The sequence below is a fragment of the Babylonia areolata genome, chromosome 29 (assembly GCF_041734735.1).
Source record: "Babylonia areolata isolate BAREFJ2019XMU chromosome 29, ASM4173473v1, whole genome shotgun sequence".
Taxonomy (NCBI): Eukaryota; Metazoa; Mollusca; class Gastropoda; order Neogastropoda; family Buccinidae; genus Babylonia; species Babylonia areolata.
In genome coordinates, this window is record NC_134904.1 from 31021930 (window position 1) to 31034842 (window position 12913).

Consider the following 12913-nt stretch of genomic DNA (forward strand, 5'->3'; position numbering starts at 1 on the left):
ACACACACACACACACACACACACACACACACACACACACACACACACACACACACACACACACACACACACTTTCACTTACTCGTATGCGTACACAGTAATTCCCCCCCCCCTCCCCCTCCTCCCACTCGATTTTTTTTCTTCCCTCGTCTAATATCACTTATAGTGAAAAGACGTTAAATTAAAGAACGAACGAACGAACACGTTACATTGCTTTCCTACCATTCTGAGTACCCCTGCCACTTGATCGACATTCTCCCTTTGCCCAAAGTTGTTCTGTTGTTCAATATTCATTTGGAGGTTTTCTGCTTCTTCACCTTCAAGGTTTATTCCGAAGAGTTCAGGATTTTGGTTCTGTTGTTTGGATTTCGTTACGTGCGTCTTATTTTGTTATGTTTGAACTGAAAAATGAATAAAAATAAAAATAGATGGCTTTCTTAAGTTTAATTTCACGATAAATTCAACTGCGTTATCGACTTAATGTTTAGAACAGATATTCCACTGCCAATGCATCTGACCTGGCTGCTTTACCATTGTGCAGCTTTTTGTTTATATTGCAAACATCACTTCCTGTTTTGTGATAGAGCGATCCAAATAATGTTTTCTGTTGCTTCCAAATCGTTTGCTTGAATAAGATGACATGGGTATTTGCTAAGCGCCTATCTAGGCTCAGAGACCAAACTCTAGATAATGGTGTTCATATATAAAACTTCTTGAAAACAGTAACCCATAACAAAATATTATGAAAAGATCAAAATGCACAATAATAATGAAGGCTCAATGATATATATATATATATATATATATATATATATATATATATATATATATATATATTTAAAACTTGAACAGATGTACGTGAATGTGTAAGTATGCGAGTATGTAAATAATATATGCATGTGTGTATTCATGTGCACTTATGTGTCTGCAGTAATAATGTTTAACATGACTGTGTAATGGGTGTTTTATATAATCACGTACAGAAAACTAGAGGAAATGTGTTCATATATAAGATATCCCATGTGTGGGTTGTGTTCTTTCCACATTACGTTAGCTAACCAAAGTGTCCATAACTCTATGCCGATGCTAGATATAATGTCTATTATATGTTATAAAACTGCACTGTTACACATGATGAAAATGTGTCCCCCTTGACCAAATTGATAGAACAATATATTATAAGTATAATGACTTATGATGACGATGTTATTGTTAATGTACACTGTATTCTTTTTTTTTCTTACTTTGTTTTTTTTCCCTTTCTTTTCCATCTACTCTGAATTGTTATAATGAATTCATATACAAAATAAAACGGTGGTCGACCCAAGAAAGTCCGGGAACATGCAAAAAAAACAACCAAACAAAAAAACCAAAAAAAAACCTCCAAGCACTTTACAGGGTTATTTACACAACAAGCTGTGCATCTGAATCGAGCTGACTCACAGCTGCCATTGAGTGGTCATAATTCATTCCCTGTGACGTTTAATCGGATTTAGGTCACGCACACACAGACACACAGACACAGACACAGACATAGACACACACACACACACACACACACACACACACACACACACACACACACGCACTCACACAGACATGTAACTTTTTTTTTTATGTGTATGAGTGTTTTGTTTATTTACCCCGCCATATAAACAGCCATACTCTGTTCTCGAGGGTGTGCATGCTAGGTATGTCCTTGTACATCCATAACCCACTGAACGCTGACATGGATTACATCCAGCAAATAAATCGCATATATATAAGTAAAATGCATGCACTGACTGAAGCCATTTATTGTCTGATTAACTTTTTGTTGTACTGACATTTTAGCAATCATTTGGATCAATATTAACTATGCAACACAAAGAAAATCAAATTTGAAAAAAAATAATGATATGAATATAATTTTTAAAAGCAACATATTTAACAAATCAATTTACCAAATATCACTAACACCAATCTCTCAAAGTTTCAGTTTCAGTTTCACTTTCTCAAGGAGGCGTCACTGCGTTCGGACAAATCCATACACGCTACACCACATCTGTTGAGCAGATGCCTGACCAGCAGCATAACCCAACGCGCTTAGTCAGGCCTCGAGTGCATGCTTACATATTTGTGTACCTATGAAAGTGGATTTCATTTTACGTAATTTCGCCAGAGGACAACACTCTCGTTGCCATGGGTTCTTTTTCAGTGCGCCAAGTGCGTGCTGCACACGGGACCTCGGTTTATCGTCTCATCCGAAAGACTAGACGCTCAGTTTGATTTTCCAGTCAAACTTAGGAGAAAGGGCGAGAGCGGGATTCGAACCCACACCCTCACGGACTCTCTGTATTGGCAGCTGAGCGTCTCTCAAAACATGTTTTAACACACACACACACACACACACACACACACACATACCCACAGACGTGTATCCCCCACCCACCCCCTACGTACATCCATGCATGCACACATACGTCCATTCTTCTTACCAGACATGGCCTACGTTCCGTAAACTAGGAAGGGGTATTATCGTGTTTTCGGAATCCGGAATGTACCTCAACGAAATAAACCGTTAATGATCCGGAAATACCGCTAAATTCGGTAGACGTACAACCTACTGGTGAAGACTTTTTCCTACTGGCCCAGTAGTCAGTGGCAGTCAGCGGTCAGCAGTAACCAGTGGTGGACTGCGGTGGTTAGTAGTGGTCAGCAGTGTCAGTGGTTAGCAGATGTCAGTGGTCAGTAGTGGTCAACAGTGGTCAGTGCTGGGTAGCGGTGGTCAGTTGTCATAAGTGGTCAGTGGTCAGTAGTGGTCAGTGGTAAATAGTAATCAGTGGTCAGTATATAGTGGTCAGTGGCCGGTTCTGGTTGGTCAGTGGACGATAGTTGTAAGTGATAAGTAGTGCTAGTGGTCAGTGGTGGTCAGTGATCAGTAGTGGTTAGTGGTGGTCAGTGATCAGTAGTGCTAGTGGTCAGTGGTAGTCAGTGATCAGTAGTAGTGTTAGTGGTCAGTGATCAGTAGTGCTAGTGGTCAGTGGTGGTCAGTGATCAGTAGTGCTAGTGGTCAGTGGTGGTCAGTGATCAGTAGTGCTAGTGGTCAGTTATCAGTAGTGCTAGTGGTCAGTGGTGGTCAGTGATCAGTAATGCTAGTGGTCAGTTATCAGTAGTGCTAGTGGTCAGTGGTGGTGAGTGATCAGTAGTGGTTAGTGGCGGTCAGTAGTAATCGGTGGTCAGTATGTAGTAATCAGTGTTCGGTTCTGGTCAATCAATGGTTAGCTGTTTAAGTGATCAGTAGTGCTAGTGGTCAGAGGTGGTCAGTAGTGGTCAGTGTTGCTCAGCAGTGGTCAGTGGTGGTCAGCATCAGACAGTGGTCATCAGTGGTCAGTGGTCAATAATAGTTAGTGGTCAGTATATGGTAGCCAGCAGTGATCAGCAGTAGTCAGTGGTCAGTGGTGGGCAGCAGTGGGTAACGGTCAGTGGCGGTCAGTAGTAGTCAGTGGGCAGTAGTAGTCAGTGGTCTGTAGTGGTCAGTGGTGGTCATTAGTGGTAAGTGGTGGTCACTGGGTAGTGATTGTCAGTGATCAGCAGCGGTCAGCAGTGGTCAGTGGTGGACAATGGTCAGTGGTGGTCACTTTGCAGTTAATGAAAACAAAAAACCGGGACGTCATGATGATGCACAAATGTGACAAAACAACGCAATCTGAATATTTTTACGTAGTGATCAGCAGTGGAAAGTAACGGTCAGTAATGGCCAGCAGTATGGTGAAATCCTGCAAAAAAACGTTCCAATAATGCATACGAAGTGATGCAAGCTGAACTCTGATAGTGGTCAGTAGTTGTCATGCAGCGGTCAAACACCTTCAAAGACATAATGCACAGATGCGACAACATAATACAGTCTGAGCACTCTTGAATAGTGGTCAATAATGGTCAACGGTGGGAACATAGACCTGGGGGAACTTAGACCTAGGGGATTATGGACTTGGGAGAACTTACACCTGGCTGGGGGAATATAGACATGCTCCCTTGCACTGCATGTCAACTAGGTCACTGTTAACCTCTTTGATGTTGTCTGAAAGTAAGTATGATGTGAGAAGGCGTGGCATGGCATGTGAAGGACCTACGTGTGTGTATGTGTGTGGAGTGTGTGTGTGTGTGTGTGTGTGTGTGTGTGTGTGGAAGGGTGGGGGCTGTGTGTGTGCGCGCATCGCGTACGCATGCGTGTGAACATAGACGCTAAGGTAAACAACAGAATTGCCAAAGCCAGCGCCGCCTTTGAGAGACTCCGTGGGAACGTCTGGGAGCGGAGGCGACTCAGCTCTACCACCAAGCTGAAGGTCTACTGTGCAGTGGTCCTGACCACCCTCTTCTACACCAGCGAGACCTGGACTGTCTACAGCAGACACCCCAAACAGCTCAATCGCTTCCTCCTGAACTGTCTCCACAGACTCCTCCACATCAGGTGGCAGGACAAAGTCCCCGACACAGAAGTCCAGGAACGCGCTGGCCTCTGCAGTGTCTGCACCCTCCTGCAGAAAGCCCAAGCCAGGTGGGCTGGACATGTGGTCAGAATGCCAGACAGCCGACTGCCTAAGCAACTGCTGTACGGAAAACTGTCAGGGCAAGCGCTCAGTTGGAAGGGGGGAAAAAAAACCGCTACAGAGACTGCCTCAAAGCGTCCCTCAAAGACCTGGGCGTCGACATCAACACGTGGGAGACACTTGCCCTGGACCGTCCAGCTTGGCACAGCATAATCACCACAGAAGCCCGTGCAGCTCAAGCCAGGCGCATCATCGAAGCGCAAGGAAAGCGTGCTGTGCTCAAGGCTCGAGCACGACAGCACCCACTCACTTGTGTCCCATATGTGGGCGAGATTTCAGGGCCCGGATTGGCTTCACCAGTCACCTCCAGACCCACAGCTACCGATCTTCCATCTGACTCTTGAAGCCATGGTCATCTTCGACACGTCGGACTGTCGACACGTGGGACAAGAGGACTGCAGCCTGCGCCGACAGGTTCGGTGGTCGGACCGAGACAGTGATCCTCGACATGTGCACACTCACCGCGCGCGCGCGCGCACACACACAGACACACACACACACACACACACTCTCTCTCTCTCTCTCTCTCTCTCTCCTATCTCACCCCATTTCCTCCTACCCGGCCAATCGCTCGCTACCCCACTCCTATGACCATCCCCCCTCCCCACAAACATCTCACAAAGCAAGTAGCGTCAGAAGTTACAAATCTGTAGATTCCCTAAGTTTCATTCTTGATTGACCTACTTCAACCTTTCTTTTCTTTTCTTTTTTTTCTTTTTTGTGTGTGTGTGTGTGTGTTGTTGTTGTTTATGTTCTCAGGCAAATTCAAGATTTTTTTGTTGCAGGACACGTGTGTATGTGTGTGTGTGTGTGTGTGTGTGTGTGTGTGTGTGTGTGTGTGTGTGTGTGTGTGTGTGTGTGTGTGTGTGTGTGTGTGTGTGTGAATGCAGTTTCATTCTTGACTGAATTCAGCAGACAACCTACTTTCACTTTTTGTTTGTTTATATTCTTAGGCAAATTCAAGACCCGTGTGTGTGTGTGTGTGTGTGTGTGTGTGTGTGTGTGTGTGTGTGTGTGTGTGAAGTTTCATTCTTGACTGAGTTCAGCAGACAAACCTTCTTTATCAAACTTTTTTTGCCCATATTCTTTTTTTTTTGTTGCAAGACATGCGTGTGTGTGTGTGTGCGTGCGTGCGTGCGTGCGTGTGTGCGTGCGTGCGTGCGTGTGTGTGTGTGTGTGTGTTCGTTTTCATGTTTGTTTCTGTCTCTCTGTTTGCTTGGTTGGATGGTTGGCTGGTTTTTCGTTCGTTGACTCTGTCTTGTTAAATCATATTTTCCTGTTGTGGGTGTTTTCTCTGAAATTCAGAAGCTGATTTCACTGAGACGTTCCATGGCTATTGGCTGCTGACACAAATAGATGAGCATATGAATAAGCGTGAAACGAAGGAACAATCAAAATGTATGTGTCAGAAAAGGTTGCATCACAACAACAAATACAACAACAAGATCAAGACTTAAAATGGTTCAGTTTTCATGCTCTCTACGCGAGGGCATAGCATTGTATTAAAAAATCTTTTTCAGTCACATTTATGTACAAAAATTTTTTTTTAAATAATAATGAAATAATTTTAAAAAAAACAACGTTATTCATTTCGATGCTATCCCTAGCACCCGTCCGGCAATATTGGGATGGATTCTGGGAATAATAATGATTTATGTTTGAGTTTTTCGCGTTGCCATGATTTTATTCTTTGTTGTTAATTCCGATGTTGAACTTGAGGTCTTTGTATTGCAGCGATCCGTTTCATGTGAAGTGTGATAAACAGTTGACAGTTTCAATGTTATCACCGCCACGGACTTCTTCGCTAGTACCATCATCATTGTCATAATAGTCGTTGTCGTCGTCCTCTCTCTGTCTCTGAGCTCTGTCTCTGTCTCTCTGTGTCTCTGTCTCTGTCTATGTCTCTCTTTCTCTGTCTCTCTGTCTGTCTCTGTCTGCCTTTGTCTCTCTCTCTCATTTTTTTCTCTCTAAGATATTGTGTGAGGAAAAGACAAGAAACCAACCTCGATGGTTGTATGTGTGTGTTTGTGTTTGTTTGTGGGTTTGTGTTTGTTTGTGTGTGTGTGTGTGCGTGTGCGTGTGTGTGTGTGTGTGTGTGTGTGTGTGTGTGTGTGTGTGTTTGTTTTGTTTTGTTTTGTATTGTGTTTTTGTTTTTAATAAGAGGGACTTCCCACGCCTTCTCACGCATCGCCATGGAGAGAAAGCGTGAGAGAAAGCGAGAACGACGGCCACGCCCTGTCGCAATTTCACACTTTCTCGTAAAGTGAGAGAATGCATGACACAGCCAGAAAGCTTGGCCTAACGCGCCTTCCTTGTCCCCTTTAGACAAGCGAAAGAAAAAACGAAAATCTTCTCCGCAGTCTGCAATATAATTTATTCTGTACACATGACAGGCTGTTGGCATGAAATGCTTGCACCTGACACGTTTCACTGCATGCATCTCTTCGTGAGACACTGGGCAAAGTGAACGTGGGAATGACACATAATAATATGTTCTGCTGTTTTCAATGGCAGTGGAGACTAGGAAAGTAAATCAAATAGCCAGCCGTCAGTTCCTGTCATCACATCCACTCTACTCAGAGCAGAACGAATAATTATGACAGTAAACGAGTGTAGTTCGTTTGATGTTCTTGAAAATGGAACGTTCGTTTTAATTAACCTGCCAGAGAGAGAGAGAGGGGGGGGGGGAACACACACACACACACACACACACACACACACACAGGGATACGGACACACAGACAGACAGATGGATAGACAGACACAAGCACAGAGTGATTCCTACTGACTGACGGAACGAATAAAGACTCCCGAGTCAAAAAGAAAAGAAATAAAGAACACACACACACACACACACACACACACACACACACACACAGAGAGAGAGAGAGAGAGAGAGAGAGAGAGAGAGAACACACACACACACACACACACACACACACACACACACACACATGAACTTTTTTTTCTTTTTTTTTACACTAATATTCACATGCATTCCCATTCCTTTATACACTACTTTACCCCTTTCCGTCTAAAAACACTTATAGTGAATAGACGTTAAACTGAAGAAAACACACACACACACAGGCACCACATACAGGATCATAATTCTCATATACATCTTACACACACACACAAAAAAAATAATCCTCAAACCCTCACCTTTCTTTAAACAGAATTTTCCTTTGAACGCCATTCCAACTACAAGAAAATGACAATGGACAACAGAACAGATAAACACGCAGTGAAGCAAGTCTCTTCTTCCTTCTGTGTTGATTTCTGTGTTCTCGCAGTCCCTGAAATGGAAGGTAATACCACTTCACACACACACACACACACACACACAGAGCGGGGTGGGGGTGGGGGTGGAGGGGCTTTGGAGGCGGGGGTGGGGGGTGCGGGCTGGTGGGGGGTCGCGGGGGGAGTTGGGGGTGGGGGGGGGGGGGGGACAGAGAACTCTCGCGCATCACACCCACAACACCAACACTACTCTTCCGTGGTGGACGCGAGGTTGTGTGCGAGTGGTCGGCCCAGTGCAGCGGGCGGCTGCGTTCAGCTGATGGAAAGTGCTCGTTTATTTATCTCTGAGTGGAAGTGGAAAGACGTGAAACTGAAGACTGATGGATTGAGTCAAGCTTACACTTGGGCCAACAGCAAAGTGAGAGCTGTACGAACAACCAGTTGTTGTTCTTTTTTTCCACTGCGATGGGAATTCATTTATAGCTTAGCCTTTTGTAAAGAACAATGACTCTCAAACTAGGAGTCAAGATTGCACTGGCTCTTAGTGCTGCAGTCTTAGGGGGATAGCTGTCCTTTGGAAACCATCCCATTGCCAATCCCCAGACAACATCAAGCCCATCTAGAAGCTGGGACCCACATGGGTTTGCCCAAGTTACTTGGGGACAGGGGATGCAACCCTTCCGTGCTGGGCTGCCCACCTGAGTCCGACCCGAACCCACTTGGTTTTGCCCAAGTTACTTGGGGACAGGGGATACAACCCTTCCTGGGTGGGCTACCCACCCCAGTCCGACCTGTTTCCCACTTGACAAGAGATAGGTGGCCACTTACGCAACACACTGGCCCTTGTGAAACCAGTGGTTTTCAGCTGAGCAAGGAGAGTTTCTTAATTTTCATATCGTGGGGTTTATTTAAACAGTGTTTTCGATATCAGACACTCCAGGGTTATGTGTGCATGGATGTGAATGTGCCATTTCAATCCCCCCCCCCCCCCCCCCCCCCCCCCCCCCCCCCCCCCCCCCCCCAAAAAAAAAAGAAAAGATAATTAAATAGTGTTCTTACACGTATGTAGGCTTTTAAATTGTCCTTCACTTACTTGGGTGTGCTCTTACTCCCCCCCCCCCCCTCGTCCACCTCCGCCACTCTCCCCACCTTGCACACACACACACACACACACACACACACACACACACACAGAGTCACTCACTCACTTCTGTTGTCACACCATTCCGTTCAAATGATCCCATGACTAAACAGCAGACCTTCCTCTTACTGCCCCTCACACACACACACACACACACACACACACACACACACACACACACACACACACACACACACACACACACACACACACACACACACACACACACACACACACACACAGAGCCTGCCCCCTACCTCCCCTTCCCAGCTCCCGATCCAACCTCTCCTGGTCATTACGTAATTCCAACCCCCCCCCCCCCTTCCATTGCCCAATCTGGCCACAGCTTGTTTTTGCAATGGGTGAAAATGAGTTAGAAAATCTGTACCACTGGAAAAAGGGGAAAAAAATAGCCAGAGCAAACATCCAGAAACACTTGAGCAGTGACTAAATGACTTCAGCAATGATACTGATTTAGAGCCAGTACCAGGAAGTTCAGTTTCAGTTTTCAGTTTCAGTAGCTCAAGGAGGCGTCACTGCGTTCGGACAAATCCATATACGCTACACCACATCTGCCAAGCAGATGCCTGACCAGCAGCGTAACCGAACGCGCTTAGTCAGGCCTTGAGAAAAAAAAAATATAGAGAGAGAGACAAGCTTACAAGTTCACATTTTAATGACTGTACCTCAACCAGTTTCGTTTATGCAAAGTCTGTGAGAGTGACCAAAATTTTAATATAGCGAATGTGCTTTTGGGGAAAGTAGTCAGGGATTAAGTGTGATGCCTGAATCTTTGAGGATTGAACAGAGAAGTATATATCATATGACACTTAGGAGGCTGAGTCAGAAGGGAGAGAGGTTTCTGACAGTGGTGTTGGGGATGGGGGGGCGGTGGATGGTATGGATGAGATGGGATGAGAATAATGTGTGTGTGCGTGTGTGTGTGTGTGTGTGTGTGTCTGTCTGTCTCTCTGTGTTTGTCTGTCTGTCTGTGTATGATTATATTTCAATGTACATACTTTCTTAACTTACCTGTAACTTAGCATCAACTTATCAATTACATTTTGTTTTATGCAGTTAATGAAATAATGTTCGCACATTTTGAAAAGTGATAATCTGTACATGTGTGTCAACTATGAATCAGTCTTGAGTCTTGAATCTTATGTAACTGAACAGTTAGTGCACACGGCACTAGAAATTCTGCTGCTGATACTTTTGAAAGATTTGTTTAGGATTCAGATATATATATATATATATATATATATATATATATATATATATATATATGGTCATTCAGCCAAAGCCATATACTACTGTACTGTGCATGCATATATAATTATATTTAGTAAGTACTGATGGTGTAAAATTAGGTAATAACGGGAGGAACTAAAAACTAAAAAAAAAAGTCAATATTCAGTAAACTGATATCCCTTTGGATCATTTTACAGGAAGGAAAGCTGAAATATATCTTTCCACATTTTTGCACCAGTGAAGAAAATGTTGGCCTTTTATGTTTCTGTTTCAGCTGCACAGTCCTCAGTATGATACCCAGAAGACATCAGACCATGAAAATGGGAAGGAGCAGGACACAGATCAACATGCCAGTGGGTTGAGCACTCTTCTGCTGTTTCCTCCAGTCAGCAGCAGTGGTAAGTGGCTGCCTTCACCTCTACACTCCATCTCGCTCACTACGATCAGCTTCGGATCCACTCCACTTAACGCATACCCAGATTCAAACTCTCGACTGTTGGCCACCGTTCTTTCTCTGTCTCTGGACCTTGCAATTGGAATGAACTTCCTCTTTCGCTTCGTCAAGTCTCCACTCTCCGCTCTTTCAAGTCTGGCCTTAAAACCCACCTCTTCCCAAAATAGCCTCCCTTCCCTGCCTCTTCCTTGTCTTTAGTTTCTCCAGTTTTAGAGTTATGCGTGCGTGAGAATGACTGGTGCGAAAGCGCTTAGATTTGTCTATGCACAAGATTCAGCGCTATATAAGCACCATTATTATTATTATTATTATTATTATTATTATACGTCAATTATGAGAGATATATTTTTCTGGTAGGAATTTGTCAGAGGGGACTTTTTCTTGCTATGGATTCTTTTACATGCCTAAGTAGGAAAACTACTGTATACTATTAGTATTGGTGTAATTGTATCCCAATGTCAGTCGACTGAAAATACTCAGGGCCCGCGGAAAGAAAGTGTAGTACAAAGAAATTACCTGTAATTATATCACACTGTCAACTGAAAACTGAAAATAATCAACTAGTATAAAAGAAACTAACACACTTATAATCTGACAGTAATGACACCAGTGAACGGATTATTAACGTCCATACATTTGCAACATACTAACAGAAACCTAACTGCTTTTATATATATATATATATATATATATATATATATATATATATATATATATATATATATATATATATATATATATATATAATGGTTATGTGTGTTGGTCACTTAGTCTGTGTTTGTGCGTTTGGTCTTGGTTTGACGTGAATATGAGGCCAAATTAAGACAAAAGGTGTGTATGTGTGTGTGAGTGTGTGTGTGCGTGCATGCGTGCGTGTGTGTGTGTGTGTGTGTGAATGCAAAGATGTGTGTGGGTGTGTGTGTGTGTGTGGGTGTGAGTAAGATGGATTAGATAGGGCAGTGGTGTTAGTCACTTAGTATGTGTTTCTGCGTTTGGTGTTGGCGTGCACCTTTGGCCAAATTAAGACAAAAGGTGTGTGTGTGTGTGTGTGTGTGTGTGTGTGTGTGTGTTTGAGTTAGATGGATTAGATAGGGTGGTGGTGAAGAACACACTTGTGAGAATGTGTTATCTGTCCAAGTCTAAAATATGTGATAATGAATGGATAAGTAAATATCCATTTATGCTTGCTATATTTCATTCAGACCTCTATGCTTTTGGTTTCAGAACCTGAACAGAGGGAAATGGACACAGACTTACGAATTCATCAGGAAACAACACCCAGCAAACATAAAAGTGAGAGTGGGTGGAATGGAATTTGGGAGTACTTACGTGATATGACGATGATCCCTTTTTTTTTTTACTCACTTGTGTAAACAAAGTGAGTCTATGTTTTAACCCGGTGTTCGGTTGTCTCTGTGTGTGTGTGTGTGTGTGTGTGTGTCCGTGTGTCTGTGTGTCCGTGGTAAACTTTAACATTGACATTTTCTCTGCAAATACCTTGTCAGTTGACACCAAATTTGGCATAAAAATAGGAAAAGTTCAGTTCTTTCCAGTCATCATGTTTAAAACAATATTGCACCTCTGGGAGGAGTCATTATTATCATTTTTTGTTCAATCAGGAACTTCTTTTGCTAAGCATGGAATTTTTTTAATTCATTTTGCAAACGTTTTGGTGCAGTTAGTAAAAAAAGGGAAATTACTCTGTAATTAATGCTAGGGGACTTAATTTATCACAAGTGAGTCTTGAAGGCCTTGCCTCTCTTGTTTAAAATGTTGTGATGGAAGCTGTGAAATGAGAGGGTGGTGGTGGAGGGGAGAGTGGAGGCACATGATAGGTAGAAAAGAGAGGGTTCTGAGACTTGGTGTAGGGGGTAGAGTGGATGGCATGGATGAGATGGGATCAGAATGATGTGTGTGTGTGTGTCTGTCAGTCAGTCTGTGTCTGTGTGTATGATTTTCATTATTTCAATGTACATATTTTCTTAACTTACCCATAACTTCATATATAAGTACTTAGCTTTAGCTTCTTATTGACATTTCAAAATCAGTTCATGAAATGATGTTTGCACATGTTAAAAAGTTAATATCTGTACATTTGTTTCAACAATGAATGAACCAATCATGAGTTTTGAATCTTTTGTAAGTGAACTGTTTTGATGCTGATACTTTTGAAAAAAAAATTGTTTATGATTCATACACACACACACACACACACACACACACACACACACACAC

The 12913-nt window shown here is 43.2% G+C and overlaps 1 protein-coding gene across 1 annotated transcript in view; it reads right to left on the reverse strand.

Moving 5' to 3' along the window:
• The window catches only part of LOC143274848 (uncharacterized), a 32205-nt gene extending 24337 nt beyond the window's left edge, over nucleotides 1-7868 (reverse strand). The window contains exon 1 of the mRNA XM_076578803.1: nucleotides 7755-7868. Coding sequence (XP_076434918.1) covers nucleotides 7755-7788 — 34 coding nt within the window. The 5' untranslated portion in view covers nucleotides 7789-7868. The remainder of the gene's footprint in view (nucleotides 1-7754) is intronic.
• Between the last annotated feature and the right edge of the window lie 5045 nt (nucleotides 7869-12913).